Below are 26,842 nucleotides of genomic sequence, written 5' to 3'. Positions count from 1 at the left end.
AAAGAGGCGAGCCGTGATGAAATGGCCGACACGTAATTGCCGATCTGTTGTCCGTCCAGCTCATTCGTGATTTTTTTCCGCCCGTGCGTCATTTCCCTCCGCAGACAGCCCCCACCTCGAGCAGCCCGAGATCTTCCTGCTCCTCCAGACTGTCATCAACATCCTGCTGCCTCCTCGGATCATCTCCACCTCTCGCACCAAGAACTTCATGCTGGACGCCTCGCCGGCTCACTGCTCCACGCCGGGCGACACGGGGAAGGACCTGCGCAGGGAGGGATTGGCCGAGTCCACCAGCCAGGCTGCATATCTGGGTGTGGATGTGATAACCTTTTTTTCCCGCCAGGACGAACAAAGATACCATGCTTGTTTTTTTCATTATTTACGTGGCGCGTATCCCTTCTCATCCCCAGCTCTGAAGGTGGTGTTGGTTTGCTTTGAGCGCTCGCTGGGAAACCAGTGGTACCGGCTGAGCCTGCAGGTGAAAGAGATGGCTCTGCGGAAGGTGGGCGGCTTGGCCTTTTGGGACTTCATCGACTTCATCGTCCGAACTCGTATCCCCATTTTCGTCCTGCTGAGACCATTCATACAGTGCAAGGTAACAACGGCCTGGCGCTTGTACCTTTTTTTTTGTCGTTGCTCCGAAAGCAGCTTGTTCTCACTGGTGTTTTAGGTCTCACTGTCGCTTTACCCGTGTTTCACCTGCACCTGTCTAGCTGTTGACGCAGCCTGCTGACTCCCAGGAGGAGATCACCGCGCGTCACCACATCGCCGACCAGCTGGAGCGACGCTTCATCCCACGACCGCTGTGCAAGAGCTCCCTGTTTGCAGAGTTCAACAATGAGCTCAAGATCTTGAAGGAGGCTGTGCACAGCGGCTCTGGTCAGAAAAATACGCAAAAATGCGCAAATGTAAATGTAAATTATTTGTATGAAGTTAAATTTGGACCTAACCTCCCCCAACAGCCTACCAAGGCAAGACGTCCATCAGCACGGTGGGCACCTCCACATCCGCTTACCGCCTCAGCTTGGCCACAATGTCGCGCTCCAACACGGGCACCGGCACGGTTTGGGAGCAGGAGAGTCAGCCGTCGCGCCAGCCCTCCCAAGACACGCTCAGCCGCACCGATGAGGACGAAGAAGAGAGTCAGAAGCGTTCCCATTTTTTACTTTTCTATCTTCTTCCACTTTTGACATAATGTCGAAAGTGGACTGGGACTCACACTGTCCTCAATCCTTCTCCGCCACAGTCGACTCCATGAGCATCCCCAGCATGGTGAGCGAGCACGAGGCCTTCCTGCCGCGGGTGATGACGCAGCGCCGTTTCTCCAGCCACGCCACCGGCTCGGCGGCCTCGCAGCCCGAGGCTCACCGCGCCACCATGCTGCCCAGTCACAGGTAACAGTTTGACTTCTGCGCCCTTTTGAAACTTGTGGTTTACAGTTGCATCGACGCAAGGATGAAAGATCCCACACACTTCCCCAGACCTGCGAACGAAACGCATGTCTTCTGCCATCTGCCTTTGAATGTGATGAAGATGAAGATCCCTGTCAGATAAAGATCCTGGACAAAATCCAGGATCTTGTCTTCATTAATTCTCCTGTGGGTGGGAATGAAGTGGTGTGGTGGCAGAAATAATCTCGCCGCCTAGAAGTGTTTTTGCTCCAACTTTAACTAGTTTTCATCCATTTTGATTCTTCCCAGATGAGTGGCGACTGTTGGAACATGTATGAAGTAACATGTTTGTAATCTGATTCTGTTAAGGAATTCTGAGGTAAAAGAAAGAAAAAAAAAAAAGCTGTCATCCTTCTCTTCCAAACAATGCGATTATTTCTGTTTCCAATCGAAATAACCTGCTCGTGCGCGATTCCGATCTCGGCTTGTTTATGTAACACGTAGAATTGTGAATTTGAAAAGCATCCGCCGGTCATATCCCACAACCTCAGTCATTTTTTTTCTGTGTATATCTCTGTTGATTTATGAAGTTCTTTATTACACAGTCTCAGTAGAATATTTAATGAAAAAAAATATATATCTCCAGCTCTCCTGCCCTTCACAACGACGGCTCCCACGCTCTGCACTCCCTAAACTCCCGTTCTCCCCCTCCGCCCCCCGCCCCCTTTTTACAGTGAACCCAATGTGCTAGATGAGTCCCAGGGCCTTCTGCAGGAGGGTAACCTCTCTAGGTACAGTGGCCCCCTTCTGTGTGTGTGTCCCGTCGGTGCGTTCTTGCATCTGTCCGCCAGTGGTTAGGGGCATTGCCTCAGGATGGCCTCCTCTGTTGGCCGTCGATTCACTCATCCACATCCAATCAATTCGCCTTGGCCCGTCACCAACACCACCACCACCTGTCTCTCTCTCTTTCTGTGCGGCTCCTTGTCTCTGCCCCCCTACCCTCCTTCTCTCGAGCCCCACACTGACCCTCATCTTCTCAGCTCATCTGCTGTGCTTTCCTAACCAGGCTCCTCCTGCCTAAAGAAGAAAAAATGAATAAAAAACGTAAGAGGGCCCCACCCGGCCCGGGGAGGGAGCTCTGCCTCTGTTCCTCCTGTGTTAGCTGTGGATTCTTTTTCGAGTTCATGTGCCATCACCAACGTCAGCCTCTCTCTCTCTCTCTCTCATCGGTGCCATGGTGTTTTCATGCTGTTTTTCCGTGTCTATCAGGCTTCTCACTGATCAAATTGGGCGTCCTTCTCTGGATACCAATCTGTAGGGGCAGGGGGGAACTGGGGTGGCAACAGCAACACAGGGACACTGATGTTTTCTTTGTCTAGAAACTGATTTATTTCACACTTTAAAATGATTAATCAATAAAGAATAATCCTAAAAAAAAATGTTTCATACGCCAGTTGCCGCTCCAGCCCCTACTATCCCCTGTTGTGTTTTCAGTGTATGGATCATGGCAGCATTGTTTCCCCCTCTGCACTGTGATTGGGTGTCTTGTAAAACATACCGCGTGTCCTGTAATGAGTGAATGGGTAGAGTAGCAGCGACTTCTTGTGGCGGTCAAAGATGTGGTCGGTGGCCTTTTGGTCCTTTCATGGTTATGCATTTGTCTTTTCGTGTGTGTGTGTGTGTGTGTGTGTGTGTGTGTGTGTGTGTGTGTGTGTGTGTGTGTGTGTGTGTGTGTGTGTGTGTGTGTGTGTGTGTGTGTGTGTGTGTGTGTGTGTGTGTGCGCGTGTGTGTGTGTTTGTGCGCGCGCGCATGTGTTCATCTGATTGACCTCACCAGGGTTGCAAGTGTGCAGAGTGAACCTGGGCAGCAGAACCTCCTGCTACAACCTCCGTTAGGCAGAAAGCGCGGCCTCAGACAGGTGTGGACAGCCCCTTATTTTTTACTTTACTATACACTGTGAAGATGATAAGAAAGCAATATGGTTTATTTGATGATATTATACATTTCAGTTTTTGAATACAAGCAAAAAATACCTATGTGTAGGGAAATTTAAGTACGTGCGCAAAATATGCGATAGCGATCCAAACGAGAAGTTTAAATAGGAGACAGGGGAACTGCATTATGATAAAGGTGCAAGGAAGGAATACTCGGCTAACACTACTGTCGTTTAATGTCCTGCAGCTGCGGCGCCCCCTGCTGTCCATCCCAAAGAGCGAACCACGCGATCGATCTGGAGCGCGGCTCTCGACGACACGCAGAAGCATCCAGCCCAAGAACAAACCACTGGGTAACGGCACACATGCCTTCATCAGTGTGTGTGTGTGTGTGTGTGTGTGTGTGTGTGTGTGTGTGTGTGTGTGTGTGTGTGTGTGTGTGTGTGTGTGTGTGTGTGTGTGTGTGTGTGTGTGTGTGTCTGTGTGTGTAATTTTGTGAAGTTTTTAGAAGAGGGTGAGCTACTCATTATGGAACTAACAGCCAGACTTACCCTGCACTTCAAATCGAGCACACAGCAAACCAAATCTAGAAAGATGAGAAATACATTTTTAATATTTCATGTCCGTGTGCCGACTTGAACTGTGCCGTCCTCCCCATTCACCCCTTTGTTCCAATGCTATCTGTTTTTACCACCTGTCACCGAACTGACTCTCGCTCTGTTCTGTCTCATGCCCTGTGTTTCGAAATAAAGAAACATTATTGGACTGTGAAGGTGAGACCCACCACTTAAACCTTTCCTCCCCCACCCTGCAACGGCCCCGGCCCTTTTATCTGCAACCTCACCCAGTAGGCCGCTCTGCATGTCTGTCTTGCGTTCCCCTTCCCAGTCCCCCCGCCTTCTGCCCTCCTGTCCCATCCCCTGCCCCCACTTTTTGTTGCTGGTCCTGATGTGTTTTAGCAAGTGGCTGGTAGGGAATGTTGCACTACGGTCCTTTATGCTGTTGCACTTAGCGGAGCAGGAAGTGGCTAAGACATTTCAGATGAAAACTTACCGGCACTTTCAGCTGCTCATGACATGTTTGATTATTGTCATTTCGCTGCTATTATCCATTAAAGCAAGTGAACAAATAGAGTGTTGTTCTTATTTAGCTGGCTGGCTGGCGCCACCGTCTCTGTTTTGAAACATGCATGTATGTCCCACAGCGCATGACCAAAAGAGGTCGGTCACCTTCACGGAGGCGTCTGAGGGGATGAGCAAGCCCCTGACTCCCAGCACTCTGGAGCCTCCAGCTGAAGGCAGGAAGGCCAGTCCTGCCCCTTCAAAGTCCCCCACGCTGGAAGTTCCCCCTGCCACCTCGGCCACCGTCACGGCTGACCTGCACGGCCCTGCGAACACACAGGTAGGACCCGCAGAGACGGGACTGCAGCAGGGGTGGGCTTTCTCCACCGCTTGCCCAAAGTGGTCCAATTTATTAAAAGATAACACTACACCTTAATTTTTAAAAAAAGCATATGGGTGAACCTCAAATTATTTTTAATTTTGTATTATTATTTAAAGTTTTTTGGAGATGGGGCTTTTTATTTAATTTTAGCAATTTTTCTTTTAAAAAATGTCCTTAATTTAACTCATTTAATAAAATGTAAAAAATGAACCAGTTCTTTGATTGGCTGCCGCTTTGGTCTGACTTTGAGAACAAGTGATCATATGATCAGGCTCTGGCCTGTTTGTTTGGATTGACTGACTTTATCACTTGGAATTATGAACATTTTGAAAAATAAACACTTCTGGAGCGATATGAAATGGACCTGCAAAAACATTGTGGAGAGAAACAGGATGTAATTACAATAATTTTTCATCTGTTATGTTGTGTAATCATATGTGATTATGTTGATATATGATACATGATATATGTCATCGTGGGAGTATTCCTAGAATGATTTTCGTGATGCTCAAAGCATTGAAAAGTGTACGAAGAAAACAATAATATTTTTTTGTAGTGTCAACAGTTCTATTGGAACTACTACATCCTACAATCCTCATGAAATCACAATAGTCAGTGATGAGGGTAACATAAATGTGGTTTTGATCACAAGACGATAAACTAAAGGAAAGAGGTTTATTCTCATCCAGGTCCCTCCAGCCATAAGCAGCAAGGAGAAGAGAGAGCAGTGGGTGCTCCGCAGCAGCCTCTCCCCTCCGCCCTCCATCTCCCGTCCCTCCACCCCGACTCCCCCATCCCGCACCTGCTCCCCGTTGCCCCTGTCCCGAAACTGCTCCCCACTCCCCTTGTCCCGCACCTCCTCCCCTCTCCCCCCGCCGCTCCCAGTGCTGGGCACAACGCCCGCCCCGGGCCCCCCTCTGCCGCCGCCGCTGCCGCCGGCCCCACTCCTTCCCCCGCCTCCACCGGGGCCCTCCAGGATCAGGGAGAGCCCCGGGGACGCGGACACCACAGCGCTCCTGCCGCGCAGCAACATCCTACTGCGACTCAGCGAGGACGCCGGCACAGAGAACCCCCTACTCACCCCCCTGCTGTCCCATCCCTCGCCCCGCCGGTCACCCCGCCGGTCGCCCCGCCGATTGCCCCTGCCCCTCTCCCCCGTCGACCTGGATCTGGATGAGTCCCACGTGTGAGAGGGGTGACAGGCGTGGCCCAAGACGAACACCGTACAATTAGTCTGCAAGTAACATTTTAAAACATTTAATTGATTCACTGACAATCAAAGAAGTATATTGTTATAAAGGAAGAAAAGTGTGGGCTTCTCTGTTTCTGTCTTATACTACCCCTGTGTCTCCAACCCGCCAATAGCCCCCTAGTTTTTGCCCAGATTCATTTGTTTTCCTATTGGCTTTGCCCCTCAAACTTAACTGCTCTCTCCTCAGTTTAGTTGTTTAGTTTTGATTTAAAATAACTCCCCGAAATGTACAAAAGTCCCTCTTCCGCTCTCAGTGGCTATTGTATTGTATTGTATCTTTTTAGTGTTGAACATCAACATGAAAATCATCATCATACAGGCTACATAACCTGAGGGTTTGAATGTATATTATGGCAGCGAATCTACCTTATTGCTCATCTCCCATCACAGACACGGTTGTGTTCAAATGCTGAGATCAAAGATTTATTTTTTAAGCTATATTTATGTCATAAATAGTATTAACAGACGAATACTGACTCGGGAAAAGGTTCAAGAAAAAAGGATTGATACTTACACATAAAAGATATCTATATTGAAGAGATCTATATGAATTAAAAAATAAAGATGCTTTAACTTGTAGAAAGTTTTGCAAAGGTTATAAATGAGGGAAAATGCAGTTTGTATAGAAAGTAAATAAAGAGCCATTCTAAACTTGTGGGTGAAATAAGGCCATTTTTATTAAACAATAATGATAATAATAATAAGCATTTTATGTCATGATATGGAACAGGAGAAAAAGCAGATTTTATATTCTAGGAGGATTTTTATTAGTTTTTCAATATGTTCAAGATACTGTAAAATTGTCTGTGGAACAAATCAAGCAAATTTGAAAATATGCCCGTCCAGTGTGTATGTCGGGAACTGTTTTTAAAGGGGCGCTCCACCAGCTTAACTCTAAATGTTAGTTTACTCTTAAAGAAACTACAGAAAAACTTAGGACAGTCTGCTATCGTGGACATTTTGATTTGGTGAAACGACATGGCTTTTTTCTGAACACTAAACTCTCATGTCGGGTGAAATTAAAGGGATTCGGTGCATTCGAAATGCATTTAAATTGTGTTTTAAATGTATGAATGCATGGAAAGTTTCAAAATCTCCTTAATTGCTGGAGTACACCTTTAAATTGAGAGAGTCTTTTCCTCTATTTCTCTTTTGCACACTCGTGCATCCTGTCAACTCCACAGTTCCACAGTGTACATCGCGCTGCTCAGTGTCTCGGCAGATTATAATTCCTGCGACCAAAGACTGTATCGTCGTCTCGCGTTACATCAGCTCTGAAAACACTTACAAACGACCCCGTTGTCACGTGTCCTGATGTTGTTCAGTTTTTTGTCTTTGATGTTGTCTTAGATTGAGACCTTTTTTGTTTCATTGCAACTGTGATGAATCGATGCAGTACATAGATGTTACCTCGTTGCCCATTCCATGCCTTAACAGAGAAATATTAATATGTCTGTCAGTATCATGTCTGTATTGAATTTATTATCTCCAGTGAAAACCTCATACCTCCAAGATGTTCACTTTTCAGAAACTCCTAGATCTACTTGCCCACAATGCATTTGAGGGCATACTTGAGCCTTTATTATGTTTTGGCTCATTGCTGAGTCAGAGGGGGGGATTATAAATTTGCATAACTCTGGGCAAGTTGTGAAAAAAAATGGATTTCCAATATTCTTACAGATACAGTATAACTCTATTTGTTTAGTTGTTCATGAAAGGCTGGAATGGTACACCACATTCAGAGTTATTATATCTATATAGTTATAAAGCAGATATTGATATGTGCCATACTTAACACCAACGCACTGTGAGTGTTTTATTAGCTGCTTCTGTGTTTTAACTTTCTCTCGACTGTTTGGGAAAATACTGTAACCATTAGGTTACATACTGTACTGAATACAAGAGCGTTAACTTTTTTTTTTATCCAACAGCATATTTAAATTGTATTCTTATTAAAAAAGCTATTACTGTCCCAAGTTAAGACACAAAATATAAAAAGACAAAGTGGAGTAGTCAGTTTTCTCTCTTTCATGACTATTGTAGCCGATAGAGGGCACACATTGCAATGCATTATGGTCCCGTCCACTACACCCATGTCGTCTCAACATTACGTGCAAAACCTATCTATCTCAAAGACACAAAACACACACTAGGCTAGCGCATCAATGCCATCTTATTCAACGCGCACATTTCAAGGTTTCAAAGTCTTTAAAGAAAGAAGAAAGAAGGCATCAGTGTCTTCAGTTCGCTGTTGAATCAGAGTTCCCTTTAAAATGTAACGTGTGTCTCTGTCAATCAATGTCTTTGTGCAAAAAAATAAATATACACTTTATCAGAGTATTTCTGGAATATCTAAATAAATGGATATTGTTTACAATGGTTTTTCGGCCTTGATTTGAATTCCAACAGTGCGAGAGGTAAGAAGAGGTTATTGAAGAGAAATCGCTTTGGCAGATTTTGATCCCTGGGTAGGCAACTCAATGAATTCATAAGTCAGACATCCAAAGGGACGATTGGATTCATTTTGAAGTCCATTATTCACAAAATTATAATCGGGAGAAAGGCATGTATGTCATTGCCACACAGAACTGTACTGCTGTACAGCATTGTCATCAGGAGCATTTTGGCGTTAAGTGTCTTATAAACTCAATTTCATGCAAAGACGTCAAAGGCTCCAAGAGAAAAATAGATAAAGGTCCGTCAAAAAGTTTTGGGCTGTTAGAGGGCATGTCTTTTTGTCTTGGTTCAAGTCTTATGAGGGTTTTTGAAGTCCTGTATCCAATGCAAACACTCTCCGGTTCTAAGAGAGAACAGCCTAATGTCTGAATTGCAGTGTGTCTTTTCTTGGACACAGACAGAAAACGTGTGTAACCGGAAGAAAGAAAATTTCCTATTAGTGATTATCAAAATATGATTATCTTGCAGATTAAAAGTCCAGCCATTCTCAAGTATGTTTCAGGAAGTTTGGACAGTTAGTTTAAGTGACAAAAGCCCGCCCGCCCCTTTTCCCCCTATAATTGGAATCCTCCACTTCCTGTTTGCCAGTCGTCTCTTCCACGCGGAGCATGGATCAAGGAGCCGCCCGGAGTCGGCGCACACAAGAAACAAACATTTGGTGACTACATCTTAAAATTATCAACGCATGTGTTAGAACGTCTGTGTATTCAATCTGTCGGTGCTGCTTTTTCACTGCTCACGTGTGTCTCAAGGGGAAAAACCTGACTGATTTGTTTGCTGATTGTGCTTCAGCCTAAATGGCATCATAAGATAAACACACCTGTTATTAGTTCTTCAGTGATGGAGGAAGTCAAACACAAATAAACAGGAAGAAGTTTACCAAAATAAAAGAACCACTGAAACTTAAAAAAATAAGTTATTTGCTTTTAAATATACTTAAATCTTTAAAAGTATACAAATCAATGTGTTACCTGTCATTGGATCAGTGGACCTGAAATAACATGGAGACCAGATTTACACCTTTGATCTCACAATGTTATGACTTTATTCTCGCAAAATTACGTCTTCATTCTCATATTAGGACTTTTTTTCTTGCAATATTATAACTTTTTTCTTGTAATAGTACGACTTTATTCTCGTAATATTATGACTTTCTCATGAATTTGCGACTTTATTCTCAGTCTCCAATTTTTTCTCTCTCAATGAATGCGGCCCTACTTCTACGTCGTACTAACTTTGCTAATATTTAACATGATTTTATTTTGCAACACAACATATGACCTGAAAAGGCAGTAGCAGCTAGTTAACATATGAGCATTTCAGGAAGACACCTTGCTAAGTGGCAAATTTCTCGCTTGCATTTCCTTTGTTTGCCCGGGGTACAAACTTCCTGCCTTTGCTTAGGTCAAGTGGTGATTGGTGCCATAAGAAACACATAAGAGAGAAGGTAAACTCGTTCAAAAGAAGAAAAAATAATTTGTGTCACTGCGTGTTACTGATACGTAATTTATTTAGCTTTCATCACACATTTCCATTTGTCTACAACAATCAGGTTTCCTTCAATGTCAGTGCACTTCGTAGGTCAGCGAGACAACCAGTAGATTTCCAAACCAAGAAACGTCAAAAGCTGGAATAAAAAGTGCTCAGTCGTCTTCTGACATCCAAGCACTGAATCTTAAAACAGAAAAACTAAAAAAACAAACAACACACAAACGCACACACAAACGATACATCCGCCATTCGCATCGGTCAGGTTGATAACTGATGAAAACATCTGCTCCTGAGCTGGAAGACGCACACAAAGAGTTTGCATAAGGCACAGAAACTGGGGGGGGGGGGGGGGGGGGGGCTGGTGGAATGAGTACCTTATCAATGGCAGAGCAGATTTTCCTCTTTCTGTAGAGATTTGGAAACTCTTCTTTATCGATACTGGGATACTTTGAAAGTGTGAGGCTCAAATTTTAATGGGGGGGGGGGTTTATATATGTAACATTACAGTATAATAGATTTGCAATTACTTCCAAACAGTCAAACAAAAAACCCCATTAACAGACAAGAAATGTTAACAGCTCAATAAAAAAGGGCTCTAAAAATAAGAGCATTTAAAGCGAAAGATGGGGGATGAACACGCATTCAAAGAAGATATTTATTTGCATTACAAAACAAGCAGATTTGGTTAAAAGCTTTTACAACAGACAATTAGAAATTTAAGTTACGCAGACAGAGGAGTAGTTTAGAGTATCTGCAATGATCGTGAACAGAGACAATTTACTATCATGCACGTGGGAATTCTTTCGTCCGCCGCAAAAGCCATAAGACTAAAAAGGAGGGAGAAGACGAGAATGATCTTTAGACGCATTCGCCTGGGACTCTGTCCTTTAGATGATTTAAAAATGTGGTTATCTGTCAGCTAGTCTACGACATGCCATTCCAGCAGTGTGACTCGTTCCAAAATTTCGGTTTCAACAAAGAATAATTTAGACATATATTGCAAATGAAGTCGAATCGATACGTGCCATACATCGGAATGCACACATACACCATTCTGATATGAAACCAATTTCGTAGACTCAGGATCGGCCGAGGTGTCACCCGGTTAAAGGGGCGTTCCACCAATTTTTATACACAATCAGTCTATTCATGGAAGACACTTTACCTTCCTGTACAAGCAGTGTATAAACAATTACTGGTTCATAGGTACAGCTATGGTCAAGACCCATAGACTGTAAATAGAGATTGACAGTCTTTTAAGTGGCCCCAAAATCATATTCACCGCCCCCTGGTGGCAGGCTGCAGTGTAGCTCAAAACCCCGCCCCCTCCATGTTAGCCGATTGGACATGGACAGTCATTATGTTGTTAGTTATTTTATGACTTAAAAAAAACAGGGTGAAATGTCATGATTGACAGCTGGAACTGACTCACGGTCGGTCGAGCGCACGTATCATGATCACTACTGCGTAGACTTCAAAGGAGCAAAATGGCGGCAATTGTATCCAGGATAGTGCAGCCTCGTTTTTTGCACAGCGCGAGGAAGGCGAGACGGGCCGTCTGTCTTTATTTACAGCCTATATTACAAACATAAACTTTTTTTTACATTATTCCAACTATCTTGGATTCATTATCTGCCTATTAACCAGTCTTCCTTCATTGCGTTATATAACCATGTATTGCATGTTTATATACTGCTTATGAATGCAAAAGGGGACATTGAGTGGTACTGTAGCCAGATTTTTTCGCTTAGCATAAAGACTGTAAAAAGGAAAAGGGAGCAGCAAAGGGGTGAGCTACTCTTAGGGATCAGAATATTGTGGGCCGGTAAATATATGGACGTTGCTTCTATTTTAGTATTAATTGTTCTTGGATTTTAACATCGCTCACAGCAACTTTACATAGGAGCACAGTTTACAACAGTTTCATTGCACTAACCTTCCACACGATTTAGATTTAGTAAGGAACTCGTCAAAGCATCCCCGTTGTGTGATTCCATAACTTTTAAAAAAGAGAAGAAGAAAAGAACCATATCCAGGATGATCAGCAGAACTCAAACTTGCGAGTATCATTCATCAGACTACCTTAAGGCTGTGTAAATGAGAGTACCTTTAACAGTACAATGTTTTCATTGACATTGAATTGAAAAAAAATAAATCAAAAAGCAGTACAAAATCTTGTACTTAGAGGTTTTCGTGAAGATCGTGAGAGAGATTGGAGAACACCGTCAGTCATGCCGTCTCTCCGTCCTTCTCCCCGCGTCGCATTCGTCAGTGCAGGTCATGCTCTCATATTCATAACTGTCAACCACACGCGCGCGCACACACATTCCTGAATCTATAATATCAGCATCCAATACACAGGCTGGAGAAACTACGATTTGAGTGCAGAGTTTTTCCAAAGTGGTTTGTGATAAACCCAGCCTTCACCCTGTGGGGGGGGGGAGAAGAAAACTGTGGTCAATATATTCAGTTTTTTTCATATTTAATGTGGCGAGTTAGGAGTTAACAGTTTGATCCAACAAAAGTCTGCAAGGAAAATTCTTTGTTGTTATGTGGTGGTGACACAAATAGGAAATTCTCCATAGACCAGACCGTCTCATTTCGGTTATGCCTTCGTTGTCTACTCGGTCTATGAGGGCAACCTTTAGGATTCGGCCACTGAATTAGGACACAGCTAATGTGCTTCTTCATTAGAATCTCCTGCTGCAGCTCCCTGATAAGGATGCAACCCAATCTCACACTTTGTTGACATTTCCCCCCCCCATTGCCAAATCTTCACAGAAGCGGAATAAAATCAAGAAGCACAAAAAAAAATGTGGATACACTGTGCTCAGCTCGAATGAAAACCTGTATCGCCCCGTGGGGAATTTGCTTCACACCGAGAGCTAGCTCACCTCTCTGTCAAAGTATCTGGTCCTCCAAGCGGTTTCGGTCTCGGCGCGGTGACGCTCCTCCGTTCGCTGCCTCTCCTCCAGAATACGCTTGTGCTCCGTGGCTTTGTTGATGTCCTTCTGCCGCAAGGACTCGGTCACGTGCTGCCACAGACGCCTGAATTGCCCAAAACATATAAAAGAGGCACGCAGCTGTCAGGTTTATCTTTGTGTTGTGTGCATTTAACTAGACGAGAGAGAGATGAAACTGGATTTGTGCATGTTAAGTCCAAGTCTACTCCTTCTGACCTGGACTCAGTCGGTCCCTGCTTCTCGGTCGGCCGAACGAGTTTCCTGGTCACAGGCAGCTTGGTCACGTCCACCACCCTCGTCTCTCCGCTGGTGTAGCTGAACTCCAGAACACCGTTCCACTCGCCCTGCACGCGACACACCACCGCGTTGGTGGGGTTGTGCTTCACCTCCGCTGTGACCCTACATTTGCAACAGCGACTTTGAATGAATAAAAGCACACTAGCACGCATGTAATATTCACACCCAGTCTGGTTAAAATCCGTTCATGCTCTGTTGATTTACGATACCGCACTCTGTGACCAGAGGAGGTTACTCACTTGTGCAGTTTACCGCCATAAAAAGGTTTCGTCTGGAAAGTGATGATCGCCGAGTAGCCTGACTTGGCGCAGCCGATGTTGACTTTGCCGCCCAGTTCCACCCAGGGAACGGTGAGGATGGAGCGCGCATATGCACAGGGTAGCTGGAATGTGTACTCTTCATCGTGCTCCAGCAAATACAGACAACCTGGAAGAATTATTGAGGCAGAACTGTGAGGTGCAAGTCGTAAAAGAATTTCCCAGAAACACAAAATCAAATAACTAATTAAAACCAAAACTTACTGGAAAAATGAACACTTGAACACACTTCAGTGTGATAAGAATTACCTAAAATGACAGAAACCATCTTTGGGACAAATTAATTTAACGTGTACTTTGATTTTTAGTTTGGACCATGGCCCATCTCCTAAGGAGGAGGAGGCGGGGTTCGTGACCAATACTGCAGGGAGCCACCAAGGGGGCAATCAAGATGTTTGGGCACATAAAGGAGCTGTCATGTCGTCCATCTTAATTTACAGTCTATGGTTTGCAACCTGAAAATTATGAAAACTACAAAAAAAACCTAATGATTTAATTTTAAATACAAATTCTTCCCCTCATGGCAAATTAAAAACTGTTGACTTACCATCGCCTATCATGGATACTCCGATGGACATTCCCATGAACTTGCTCTTGGTCCACACGTGTGTGTTCACGCACATCTGTCTCTCCTGGCATTCAGCGTAGAAACCGGACACGGGGGGATGATGGGACACCTGCTCGGCCACAAAGCGCACTTGGTAGGGGTCTTCGGAGGCGGCTGGGTCTGCGTTCCCCTGTGAGGCCTCCTTTGAGGCCTCTGGTGTCCTGGGTACCTTCCAGGAGCAGTGGAAGGTCTCGCCGATGATGGGGTTGTAGGGCTTCTTGGCGATGGCGCCCTTGCGCCCTTCATGGAAGGAGGTGAGGTAGTACTCCACAAACCGGACCATGCGGTCTTCGGGGCTGCCGCCGTCTGCGATGGCCACAAACAGGTCAGGGTGTGACATGAAGTCTGCGTACATCTCCAGCAGCGAGCGCTTCTCCAGGATGAAGGTGGGGAGGACCACCTGGGTGGAAAGTCCAAATTAAAAAAGGTCTCAGAAGTTATCATCAGTTTCACAATTATTTAACTCTGCTCCTCCCTTTTTTCATCTTCTACTATGGGTCAATCAAGGAATTGGTGATGCGACATGCACCTGACGTGACCTTGGCATCACAGCGTCTACTAGATCCCCATCTGAGGTACGCCAGTGAATCCACCAAGATAACTGCGATAAACCAGATACCCAAGAGAAGGATATCCAAATACTGGAACACAGTGACACTGCAAGGTAGGATTTCTATCCACGACTCAACTCATGGTGTTTGTATCCATGTGTGTAGGCAGGTTTATGTCCAGACCCTGACAGTGATTCCTTGTCCAAGACAGTGGGTTCCATTCGTCCCATTTAACTTTTTAGGGCCGACTTTGGTCGAATTTCAATTTAGTAGCTGTAAACTGTCATAATGTCAAATGTCATTAACTATGACAAGCAATAACAATTTTGACACCAAGTTTAAGTGCACTAGTCCAGTTTCAGTATTGCTGATAATCAGTTGGTATGGTATTGATTCACTCAATCCAAAACAGCGAGTAAGGAGGAATCTTACTCGCTGGAAACCTTAGGAATCTGTGGCCATGTGTGTAAATCTGGTAAAATAATTTATAATGATTGTAAAAGCTCAGGGTGACATTTACAGAGTGAAAATTTAACTGTTGTCATGGTTTAATGAGCTTTCAAGAATTTGAAGCTCTAAATGATTCATTTATTTTAAAAAGTAGGAAAATCCCCTTTAATTATAATTATTACATTTCTTAATTTTTTTAAAGCAAAAGAAAACATTCCACATGCAGTTGTTGTGCCTGGACATTGGTTAAAGTACCATTTGTCTAAGCAATATAATTGATCAGTTATGGCTATCAAAATAATAAAATATTAATATTAAAAATGTTAATATTAAATAATAACTTAAATTAGTATCAAAGTTCCTCGGGGCACCACCCTTCAAAGGAATGGAAATTGTAGCCAATCAAATGATTCAGTCTCATTTACAATATGCTAACTATCAATTTGGAATTCTGATTGATAAATAAATTTATAATTACTACCAGAATCACCACCTTGGTAGTTAGCAGAGGTTGAAGGATTTAGAGTTCTACCGGTCAGAGGTTGGCAATACTCACACTTATGCAACATTAAATAGACCAGAATTTAATAACATTTATTTAAAAGACAAGTTGAAACAACAATATCTAATCTAACAAACGAAATATATATATAAGTCTGAGATTGTGTACGTGTGTGTGTGTGTGTGTGTATGCGTCTGTGTGAGTACACAGACTAGGTGGCCGTAAAGGTCAAAGGTCTAAGAAGCACTACACAGTTTAAATATAAGCTGATGAGCAGTAAATCATGTGGATGACTTCTGCTCCATACCTCAGGGTGATATAGTACAGCATTTTTGTCAACAGATGGGTGATTTTTTTTTTTCCCCCCACTGCGGGATTATGAATCCTCTAACTGTGTGGAGAGCCGCTGGTGAAGGGAAACTTGTTTTGCCGGGTGCGGTACATGGAACTTGACCTACCCGTGTGAGGTCCATGCCCAGCTTCAACTGGGACAGCAGGTGTAGGATGACACTGCGCTCCTCCTCCACAGCGGCCAGGTCCTCCTCCTTGTCTGTGAAGGAGTCCTCCAGCTCATCCTCCGCATCTATGTCTTCCTGTTCCTGAGAGAGGGGAAGTGGAATGGGAGTTATTTCAAAAACCTGCTTCACAGAGGTTGAAATTAAGTGATTGTTAATGTTGTGGGCGACAGCATATATACAGTATATGGTTGCATTGATGGAAAAAAATTGATGTCAAATCCGACATCCTGAAAACCAACAGGTCGGTGCAGCTTTCTCTGGTGTAGATTTAAGCTCCTTCCTGGGGGAGAGAAGGTGTCATTTGCTCGGTCTTACCCCAGAGAAGCTGCAAGACTCTGGGCTGCTGAGCTCCAGGCAGCTGCCCTCCAGTGGGCCCTCCCCTGTCGCGAAGCTGCCCAGGGAGCTGCTGCCGTTCTTCAGGATGTCAGGCAGCTTGGGCTCCAGCCACTCGATGGTGGGTCCTGTCATGGATGGGGAGTGCTCAGTGGCAGGTTCAGAGGCACTCATGATACTGCCCACCCCCCTCCACCCTCCCTCCCAAGGCCCTCCGACACACACTCGCACGCACCTGGTTCTACACTGGGCCCACCTTTCGCCACACAACACCTCACAACTGCCTGGCTGTTGAGTGGACGGTTGGCTTTTGCTCATGCAGCTGCCCACGACCGAAAAAGAGAGTAACCTGACCCAACCACTGAGCAGAGTATCGGGATACTTTGGCCCCACATTCGCGTCCTCCGATTGGCTAGGGCCTCTTGGTATGGCCTAGGCATTTTTTTTGTTCATGCGTCTTTAGCGGTGGGTAGATCTCATTCAAATTCACCTTGTGAGTCGTCGGACAACTTCGTCCGATTGGATGCTCGAGGTGAGGCTGGCCCTAATGAAATATACATCGGGTAATGAGATCTGCTGTGACGAAGTGGGACATTACCCAAATGGTTTCCCCCCATTTTCAGGGTCAAGACTTTTTCTAATGTGACAAGTCAAAATGTCTGCCGTGAATAAAAGAAAAAAGCCTATTTGAGCTACAACCTGTCCTCAGAATGTTGCTGGTGTATATTTCAACCGTCTGCGATCTAATTACCTTTGAGACAGGTGGTAAGAAAGGTACAGGTCCTAATCAATAATGCAAAATAATTCCACTGTGCAGCAAACTGTTGGTCCAGATTGGGTGCAACTGTCGTGAGGACTGTGCGCGGCAGGAGCAGCTCACTCACATGACGAAGATGCTTAATCTGCAACGTTTAACAGCAGAAATACTCCAGAAAAGTATGTGGTGAGGCATACATTCACTGTGTTGTCAGGATCAGCGGCAAACGCACCATACCCAATCGGACAATGTGCACGGAGACTGACCTCCCAGGGAGCCTCGCAGCCTGGCCACCTGCTGCAGGTGCAGGATGTGCAGGCACTCGTTCAGGCAGTTCATGGTGGCCATGGAAGTGGCCTTGAGCATCAGCAGGTCCTGGTCTAGAGAAGAGAGGCCGGGGGCGGCGGGCAAGCCCTCGATACTCTGGATCAGGTCCCGGTGCTGGCCCTGGGCCTGGGTCATCATCTGGAGGGAGGAAAAGTGTGTCAAGGTTGCCTGTTCTCTTTGGACAGAAATTAACTTTATGTTTTAGATGTTTTCACTTGGCTTCCATTTATTTATATGCACATTTTGTAAGTAAGTAAATAATAACATAAATATTAAAAAAACATGGCCCCATGGCCTTCTACTTTTTCCAACTTACAGAAAACTCCACCATCTGAGGAACTGTACAAGCAATATAACTTTACGATATCGTATATATTCATCATTCTGAAATGATGAACTGATGGCTGAGATATAGGAATTTTTATTTATGGCAAAAATTGAAAACCAAATCCCTTGAAATGATTTCCACATCCCAACAGAGGTTCTTCAGAACAAAATCCATGGAGAATTTTAATATATGTGTATCGATTGAGTCACCTCTGTCTGACAGAGAGATTCTGGATTGAAACACAAATCCTGGCACATTGCACCTTCGTGTACCATGCTCTTCTGCACACTATTGGTAGATAGACATACAATTGTACTATTTATGTACATTATTTATATTTTTATTTTTGTGATTTCTTAGATTTCCTATATTTTCTACATTTTGTAAGGTGTGCTGTGTGACTGATACTTGCTGCTGTAACACCGGAATTTCCCAGTTTGAGATCGACAAAGTTCATCTATCTATATATCTTTCTTTCTATCCATCTATCTGAGACTGCTGTAGTCTGCTGTTGTTGAGACAACAGCACCCTCTTATGGACAATCTGCATCCCCCTGAATGGGTCAGAGTGAAGAGGAGAATTCATGACTAAACAAATCTAAATCAACCAAAGCCCTAATATAAACAAAGACCCTAAATATTTTACCCTTACAACCAAATGTCTTGTAGGAGCATAGTGTGGCTTGTTTCTAAAAAGCCCCTTTACGGAAATCAAAATTTAATTGTGGCTACGTCACACTGTACTTAAGTTTAAACATTAATGAAACACACTACGTTGAGTGGTGTGCCAGCCTTATTTTTTTCTCTCCCCGTCATTTTATCTTTCTATTGTGGAATCCATTACGATATGTACATATATGTCGGGCACTACTGTGTTAGCGGTGTCTGTCCCCAGCTTGCAAGTACCTCTCTGGCGTCCATGAGGTGGTCCGGCAGCAGGGACCTCTTGCTGGAGTAGAGTGACGAGCCCTTGTGGGCCTGCGACCAGCCGAATAAGGAGTTGGGGTTTTGGCTGGGTCGGCGAACAGACATCGGCGAGCTGCCGCTGCCCTGGGACGCCATGGAGTAGCTCCGGGACTTGGGTGGGGGATTACTCTACAACGAGGAATGACAAAAGTGATTATTGCGAGACCATGTTTATGGTTTAGATCTGTTCTCTTATGCGACCCGTTCTAACTATAAAAGTCAAAAAGATGTGGAGACAAATGCACCCCGCCCCAAAAAAATACAATAATGTAACTGCCGATTATTTCCTGCAACTGCTAGACATAACCCCTCGGGGAGTTCTCATGTATCTCCCCACCATTAGGAAGTAGTGGACAGTGCAGTAGTGTGAAGATCAATATCCAGATCAATACTGGTGATTATTGTGCTCACATGAAGAGTAAAAACCTGATACTTTTGCATCTGTTGTTGTTGATACTGGTGTTGCAAAAACCCCAACATTTTGTGCAGATTAATTTGCACTGCTGCTGGTTTAGTTTCGACCGCGCCTTTGGCAAAGCGAGGAAGGAAAGCAGGAAACTGAAAACTGTCCGGCTCGCATTCCGCTTCTGCACGAGAGTCACAAGTTTCTATTTGGGATCCTCACACATTCCGTTTCAAGACACAGTATTGAAAACAAACACCAAAAAAGGCAAAGCAGCAAATCCGTGTAGCTCCATCATGTGCGTGCGTGCGTGCGGTCGTACCTTCCCCATGGCCTCTGTGTGGTGCTGCGTGCAGATCTGCAGTCTGCTCACCCAGTGCTGCCGCTCTTTGGCATCAGTGGCTGGGGAAAAAAGACACATGAAGGCATAACCTTGCTTCATTTAGAGTCAGTGTCAGTTCCCATATGTGCGTCTGGCTCACCGGCACTAGATTAATGGGGAAAGCATCCAGATCAATAACTGTATGAACCTGGTGGACGGTGCGGAGAGTTAAAAGTGTGGCCGGAAACGAAAGCTCGAAGGCCGAGCTTACGCGAGACATTTCGGTACCCACCCCGCAGCTTGTACTGCTCCCCGCTGATCGCGTTGACGGTGAAGGTGTGCGAGTCCTCGTCGCTGGGGGAGATGACGGCCCCGGCCAGGGGCAGCATGCCGCGGGGCTTCAGGGTCCGTGACTGCTCGTTGACGAAGTACTCCAGCAAGCCCGCCTCGTTGTTCAACACGAAGAACCTGGAGACAAACGGCCACCGTGACGACGTGCGTCCGCGTGGTTTCGTCTGGATTACAGTGATGAACTTGGGCTGGTGGATCCTGATTGGACAATTCCCCTTTCTCACCCCTACGCACATGTTAGGGTTGATGCAGCTTCACAAGTAAACACTCACCTGTACTGCCACCCCGTCACCAGGTTCGTGTATTTCATCAAGTAGCCATCGATGTTCTCCATGTGGTCGCTGCCGAGAGACGAAGAGCACTCGTGAGCACACACCCACGGACACAGATTTGCTCGAAGGGCAATGTGATTTAATAAGAGAGCAAAATTAATCCCAGAGCAGAGATCAAATTAGCCAGTCACTGGACACCACGGGTATATAAACACACACACACACACACACACACACACACACACACACACACAGACAGATAGATAGATAGATGCTGCTCGTATCTCACTGTGTGGATGCACACGAAACGCAAACTAGCTTAAATGCTAGAGTCCCAGCAGCCACCCACCTGTACTGCCAGCTTTTGGCACTTGCTCTCCCCGAGCTGGGGGTCCGGATCTGGGGTAAGACGTCCAGCTTCCCGGCATCGCCCTCCGTGTTCCTCACGGCCGCGGTCTCCGCTTGCATGGTCGCTGGCGACGAACAAGCCACTGTTTTCCTTTTCTTTCCTTTTTTAAAGAGAAACGCTAACTCGGGCTCGCCAGCGTTCGGCTAACGTAGCTAAGCTAAGTCAGCACAGATCCGGGGGTGTTTCGGTTCTCCTCTGCGAATCCGAGCGGTATCGTCCATTCATCGCTTATCGACACGCACCACACGCCCGCGACACGCCGGACTGTTGACTGTCTTAAGTGGACATTGGCTGATAAAACATGGTCCACTCTGCCAAGAACAGGGACTAGCTAGTTAGCATGTGCCTGCTAGCTCGCCTTCTATTTACTGCTTGTGGCAGAATGGAGTCACGTGACCTGCTCACGAGCGCAGACTTCCGTGCTCGATTGTTCACATAAAATAAAATATTTATGTTTATTGTGTTACTCTTTTTATATGAACAATCAAGGACACACAACTATACTTTGTATTTAATTTGTCACATATTTTGAGAACAGGGTACTTGAATTTTCGATGTTATCACCCTGATCACATTCTACAAAAAAGGCATTGTTTTGTAAAATTAAAAATTAAAAATTAAATTAAATCAAAAATTAAAATAAAATTCCTGCCAGGCACTTTTATTAAGCAAGAACAAGACACTGCACATTGAAAAAAGTTGGTGTCCTATCATTGATTTTTATTTTTCAAAATCATTTTATTTTCTCTCTTGTAGGCAACAGGAAATATGTGAGCAAATGTAAAAGGAAAAAAAAACGAATAAGCAAACACAGATAATGAAAACAATCGTGTTTTAAATGTACACTGCTCTTTGACTCACCTTTTTGTTTATGTTGACAGGGGATGGTAAAAATGCAAATATTTTGTATTTAATAAAACATACGTTATGTTTTATTTAGTAAGATATTGGTAACATATACATAAATAAATTAGATAAATGAACAAATACACATTTTAAAAAGCACATGTAATATTTTTGCACATGTTTTTTTTAATACACTGACTTCAAACATATACGTCACGTTGTGATCGCTTCAATGTGTGCATTGCATAGATTTACTAATTAAAACCGGTGCATTGTTCTGAAAAATCTCTTGACCGGAAGTGCCATTAACCCACGCGGCTTGACGTCGGTTGGTCCGGATGAAAACAGTGGCACCGGGGGAAGGTTCCTAAATTTTCCAGTCAATGTTTAATAATAAATGACTGCTAAAACATTAATGCACTAAACATTAGGGCTTCCCTTCCTTCCTTGCACACTAACTGCATCCATTCAATCTTATGAACCAGTGAATTATAGGCATTACAATGCGTGTTTTAATTGGAAATGAAGTACATCGCATGTGATCCTCTTTTTTTTTATTTGATATCGACTTTTGGGAAAACCCAATAAAAAAAAACAATAATACGAATAATAGCATGCGTGCATCCGTGGCGAGGAGAGGGGAGGAGTGATCCAAGCAGCAGTTTACAGGGCGTATGAGGAAGTTCTTGTGTGAAGCAAGAGGATCTAAAGCGTAATAACCGAGCTGCGGTGCTAAGTCCTTCGGAAAAAAATGCCTGGAAAGAAAGTCTGCATCGTTGGATCTGGAAACTGGTAACTTTTTTTAATGTGTATTTTGGATCGATCTTTCATTGGGGGGGGGGGGGGGGGGGGGACTATTATGTGATCATGATTATGCAATCAACGCCTGAACTCAACGTGGAATTTGTTCCTCTGCAGATTGCAAACATGTTGCGTATGTGTTGCCAAAGTCTTCAAGTCATTTCTCAGCGCCGTCCATTTGGGCAGCGGCCTACACTTTATGAGGAATTATAAATACTGTGGTGCCTGTACCTTTGAACAAGTTATGGCAATGGGTTCCCTCCTTCGTTTCCGACTGTTACATGCTGAATGTGTCTCCATAGGGAGGCTGTGGACTGCACACCGATTACTCCTGCACAGCAACATCCAGTCCCAGTTTTGTTGAACTTGATGCAAAAGCCATAGCCTCTATATAAAATAAAATGCTATGTCTCCACAGTGTCTTGAGAGGTCTCCCTCCTTGTGAGTGCTGATTGCCTGACCACCCCCCCTTCTCTCCATGCAGGGGCTCCTCCATCGCCAAAATCATCGGGCACAATGTCAAGGCGTCCAACCGCTTCGACCCCATGGTCAACATGTGGGTGTACGAAGAGATGATCGATGGGCGGAAGCTCACAGAGATCATCAACACGGAGCACGAAAATGTCAAATACCTGCCCGGTCACAAGCTGCCGAGGAATGTGGTAAGTGCTCCAGTTTGGATGCACAGCCCCATCCTGTGTGTTTCTGACCAGGAGTGGCCTTGCAATCTGGAGAGTGTGCTTTGATTGAGCGGTGACACGACGAGTACGCCTGATAAGATGACTCGACTTCGACCCGAGTGCCTTGTGTGTCATCTACTTTGTCTGCCTTCGCTGCACACTATAAGGGTTTGGTGTGTCTTTCATGAATTGTTCGCTCGCCTTGACTACACAAAGTGCTAAAAAACATTTCAATTATGATGTTATCATGACATATGATGATGAATGAACGGTTAATCTAAATGGACTGTATTTATATAGCGCCTTTTATAGTCTAATCGGCCGTTACAAAGCGCTTCACAGTACCAAGTCCATCCATCCATTATCTGTACCGCAAGAGTACAAGTTACATTCACCCATCCTTTACACATTCATACAGAGTTGCTATTTACTGTGCTCTTCCTGTCACATTCATACACTGCCAGCACAGCTGCAGAGGGTTAAGTGTCCTACTGGGCATCGGACCACCAACCTTCCCGGTTTCTCCTGATCCACAGCCTCCCCTAAACTAAATTAGCCCCAGGACGTGTCTCCAAAAAGTTAACGCATTGCTACTACTGCATGTATGGCGGCTGTGGCTCAGGAGGTAGAGAGGTCGTTCAGAAACTGTCAGGGCGGTGGTGGTTTGATCCCTGCTTCCCCCAGTCAGCATGCCATAGTGTCCTTGGGAAAGTGTCAGCTGTCTTTGTGGACATGTCCTGCTCTGATGCCTCACCAGGTTGCCGTCCCAGACATCACGGAGGCCGTGAAAGGAGCGAAGATCCTCGTCTTTGTCATCCCGCACCAGTTCATCGCCAAACTCTGTGATCAGATGAAGCCTCACATCACGGAGGGCACCATCGGGATATCGCTCATCAAAGTAAGAAACATTAATAACGAAAAGGGTCATTGTCAAACTGTTCCCCATTGTTCTTCCTGTCACATTTCCTGTCGGGGCAAAAAAAAGGGGAAACCGTCACCTGACCTTACTTCCATGTTTCTCTGTGGCCGCAACGTCACGTGACTTTGCAGTTGAGCAAGACAGAGAAAATCTTCGCTCAGACACGGTCAGGTTGTTAGGTTATTGTATCGTACAGAAACTCAGTCACTCCCTCTCTCTCATTGGTTATTGTCATCCAGGGTGTGGATGAAGGACCACAGGGACTGAAGCTCATCTCGGACATCATCCGAGAAAAACTAGAGATCGAGGTCAGCGTCCTGATGGGGGCCAACATCGCCAGTGAGGTGGCAGACGAGAAGTTCTGTGAAACCACCATTGGTTAGACAGAGTTGTTTTTTTTCATGATTGTCATAAGTTTTTCAAATTTGTGGCCGAGGAATCACAAGGAAACCCAGTGTTACTTCCTTGTTGCATCAGTGTTCAGTGACATGATGACCGGTGTCTTTATCATTTTTAATAAAATGCTTTTCGCTATAGGGGCCAAAAATGAGGCAAACGGCCGTATCTTCAAAGAACTGTTACAGACTCCCAACTTCCGCATCACAGTTGTGGCCGAGAGTGACACAGTGGAGCTGTGTGGAGCCTTAAAGGTAAAGGAACGCCACACATTCTGAACACTTAGGTGATTTTTTTCCCGCATTGAAACTGAGATGTTGTCAAAGATAATATATATATGTATGCCCTTTCCAGAATATCGTGGCAGTAGGCGCTGGATTCTGCGACGGCCTCGGTTTCGGCGACAACACCAAAGCGGCGGTGATCCGGCTGGGTCTGATGGAAATGGTCGCCTTCGCCAAATTGTTCTGCAAAGACCAAGTGAGCTCCTCCACCTTCCTGGAAAGCTGTGGCGTGGCCGACCTCATCACCACCTGCTATGGAGGACGCAACCGTAAAGTTGCCGAGGCCTTTGTCAAGACGTCCAAGGTGAGTCGGACTGGAAGATTCATGTGGGTTTTTTTTCCAATTTTAGGAGCAAAACATCCGCTGGGTTACACTAAACGATTGGTTTGTGTCCCAAAAACTTGGGGTACCCCCTTAAGCGACGATACATAATAAAAGAAAGATTCATGGAATATGTCACTAAACAACATTAAACTTGTCTCTATGTTTGGTTCTCCAGTCCATCGTCGAGCTGGAGGCAGAAATGCTCAACGGCCAGAAGCTTCAGGGTCCACAGACGTCAGCGGAGGTCTACAGGATCCTACAGAAGAAGGACATTGTCAATGAGTGAGTCCACTGCCAAACACAAAACAAGAAAAACTGCTCTTCAGAATTACATCCATCAACCAAAATCAAGACCCAGACTAATTTTACATTTTTACTGCAAATCAAAACAACTGCGCAGCCAAAATATCTTACCTCAATATAATGCAGTACGGTGCAAAAACAGAGATTAACACATTCATAACAGTGTCAACAAAAAACTGAACAAGTAGATTTGATGGCAGAAGAGTTATTTTGGTCTTCATTAGATTATCAAAGTGGATACGGACCGCATAGATAGGCCTTAGTAGTAACTTGAAGAGTGCAAGGCTAACGCTCGGTTTGCCACGATAAAGAAAGTGGAACAAAAATCCTGGATCGGCTCCAAAGTGTAACAGATTCTTCCTTTAGCGTAGCTAGACACCCTCTGCCACATTTCGTTGAACTCAGTTGAGAACTTTTTTTCCCGTGATCATGCCGGCTAACAAATGGACAAATAAACGCGGATGACACATAACATAAAATATAACACAATTATAGCCCGATCGATGTGGGCTACTCAAGGTTAATGCGAGAACGCAGTCTGAATATGGCTCCTTTTCCTACAGGTTTCCTCTGTTTGTTGCAGTCTACCAGATCTGCTTTGAGGGCAAAGAGGTGAAAGAGTTCATCACCTGTCTGCAGAATCACCCGGAGCACATGTGATGTGACCCGTCCGCAGACATGTTCGCCGCTGCTCCCTCAGTGACAGTTCACTATCACTAGGGGGTGAGAGAGATTCATGAGATAGAAACGCACAATACATCAAAGCCAAATGTTGTAATGTAACAAATGACACTATTTACTTCATATTATTCTTGATTGGTAACATTTCGTAGTGCAACCTTTATTTCATTAGTTTCAAAAGCAATTTATTTAATTGATTTTACATTTATATTGTGAAAGGCTCTGTCATATTCTTTTAACTCTTGTGGGGGAATAAAGAAAATATCAATCAAATAAAAATCAGTAAGATGTAAAAGATTTTCAACATTGGAATGTATAAATCCTTTCTAAGGCTGATCACTCCACTTGTGTTGCCGTGATAGCCATAAAATACCCTTTTTGTCTGACTTGCATTTCATTAAATGACTGGGTTAACAATTTAATTTAAAAATGTAATATTAAGGATATTCATTTTTTATCTTTGTGTGGAGTTGTTTTCTCAATAAACGCACTTAATGACAAATTGATAACTGTTTGTTTTATGTCTGAATCAATCAAAAGTTAGTCCAGGGAGGTGACTGGATGACACTGTGGCATCCGCCACACATTTTGTCACCAGGGGGCGCACCACTCAAATCAAAGTGTTTTTTGTTAGTGATGAATGAAAATGAAAAGATCCCTGTGATCAGTGGAAAACACAGGACTGATGTGTGATCTTCACCCCAGTTATGTCCTTTCATCATTCCCTGTGATTGAGTTGTGTGTTAGATCTCGAAGTCGGCGTGTGACGGGCTCAAACTGATTCCCACGAGGGCCGCTGTAACCCGGTATGAGAAAAAGCGGATTAATGAACAAAAAGCGTCCTTGTCCCTTCCATGTCGGCCACGTTACAAGTCGGCCCAGAGAAAACTTTGATGGTCTCCCAGTGTCTCTATCTGTCTCCCATCGCTGGGTCTCCCTGTGCAGCATGTCCATTATTACAATGTC

General features: G+C 44.6%; 3 protein-coding genes across 18 annotated transcripts in view; 2 read left to right on the top strand and 1 right to left on the bottom strand.

The window, feature by feature from the left end:
* Positions 1-8,397, top strand: part of LOC118303994 (protein unc-80 homolog) — a 43,859-nt gene extending 35,462 nt beyond the window's left edge. For 9 of the 16 annotated variants that reach the window (XM_047335930.1, XM_047335908.1, XM_047335922.1 and 6 more), the window contains 11 exons: positions 105-311; positions 411-595; positions 714-879; positions 963-1,142; positions 1,247-1,394; positions 2,126-2,182; positions 3,228-3,309; positions 3,573-3,678; positions 4,078-4,098; positions 4,530-4,726; positions 5,458-8,397. In XM_047335930.1, coding sequence (XP_047191886.1) covers positions 105-311; positions 411-595; positions 714-879; positions 963-1,142; positions 1,247-1,394; positions 2,126-2,182; positions 3,228-3,309; positions 3,573-3,678; positions 4,078-4,098; positions 4,530-4,726; positions 5,458-5,958 — 1,850 coding nt within the window. In that variant the 3' untranslated portion in view covers positions 5,959-8,397. The remainder of the gene's footprint in view (positions 1-104; positions 312-410; positions 596-713; positions 880-962; positions 1,143-1,246; positions 1,395-2,125; positions 2,183-3,227; positions 3,310-3,572; positions 3,679-4,077; positions 4,099-4,529; positions 4,727-5,457) is intronic. The other 7 variants (XM_047335934.1, XM_047335931.1, XM_047335907.1 and 4 more) reach the window with 3 other exon arrangements.
* Positions 8,398-9,969: 1,572 nt separating this feature from the next.
* On the bottom strand, positions 9,970-21,037 carry LOC118304143 (oxysterol-binding protein-related protein 11-like). The gene is made up of 13 exons (XM_035629641.2): positions 20,582-21,037; positions 20,233-20,301; positions 19,902-20,077; positions 19,610-19,689; positions 18,825-19,013; positions 17,530-17,728; positions 16,489-16,634; positions 16,114-16,254; positions 14,093-14,552; positions 13,468-13,654; positions 13,148-13,330; positions 12,863-13,016; positions 9,970-12,396 (listed from the first exon to the last, which is right to left on the bottom strand). Exons 1-13 carry the CDS (start codon positions 20,698-20,700, stop codon positions 12,340-12,342), a joined length of 2,160 nt encoding a protein of 719 aa, XP_035485534.2. The 5' UTR covers positions 20,701-21,037; the 3' UTR covers positions 9,970-12,339.
* Positions 21,038-22,085: 1,048 nt separating this feature from the next.
* LOC118304159 (glycerol-3-phosphate dehydrogenase 1-like protein) lies at positions 22,086-26,382 on the top strand. Its single transcript, XM_035629642.2, has 8 exons — positions 22,086-22,279; positions 22,773-22,950; positions 23,726-23,866; positions 24,127-24,265; positions 24,425-24,537; positions 24,638-24,871; positions 25,068-25,174; positions 25,759-26,382. The coding sequence occupies exons 1-8, from the start codon at positions 22,239-22,241 to the stop codon at positions 25,853-25,855; spliced, it is 1,050 nt and encodes a 349-aa protein (XP_035485535.1). The 5' UTR covers positions 22,086-22,238; the 3' UTR covers positions 25,856-26,382.
* Positions 26,383-26,842: the final 460 nt, after the last annotated feature.

Source organism: Scophthalmus maximus, chromosome 1 (assembly GCF_022379125.1).
Source record: "Scophthalmus maximus strain ysfricsl-2021 chromosome 1, ASM2237912v1, whole genome shotgun sequence".
In the NCBI taxonomy this organism is placed as follows: Eukaryota; Metazoa; Chordata; class Actinopteri; order Pleuronectiformes; family Scophthalmidae; genus Scophthalmus; species Scophthalmus maximus.
This window is presented reverse-complemented; position numbering and strand designations above follow the sequence as displayed.

Bases quoted from the DNA above. Each gene is read 5' to 3' on its own strand.
- LOC118304143 (XM_035629641.2), bottom strand. From the start codon at position 20,700: ATGCAAGCGGAGACCGCGGCCGTGAGGAACACGGAGGGCGATGCCGGG. The intron at 19,690-19,901 runs GTGGGTACCGAA...TTTTTTCCCCAG, and splicing joins GGAGCAGTACAAGCTGCGGG to CCACTGATGCCAAAGAGCGG. The intron at 13,655-14,092 runs GTAAGTCAACAG...TAATTCTTCCAG, and splicing joins AGTATCCATGATAGGCGATG to GTTGTCTGTATTTGCTGGAG.
- LOC118304159 (XM_035629642.2), top strand. From the start codon at position 22,239: ATGCCTGGAAAGAAAGTCTGCATCGTTGGATCTGGAAACTG. The intron at 23,867-24,126 runs GTAAGAAACATT...ATTGTCATCCAG, and splicing joins TCGGGATATCGCTCATCAAA to GGTGTGGATGAAGGACCACA. The intron at 25,175-25,758 runs GTGAGTCCACTG...CTTTTCCTACAG, and splicing joins AAGAAGGACATTGTCAATGA to GTTTCCTCTGTTTGTTGCAG.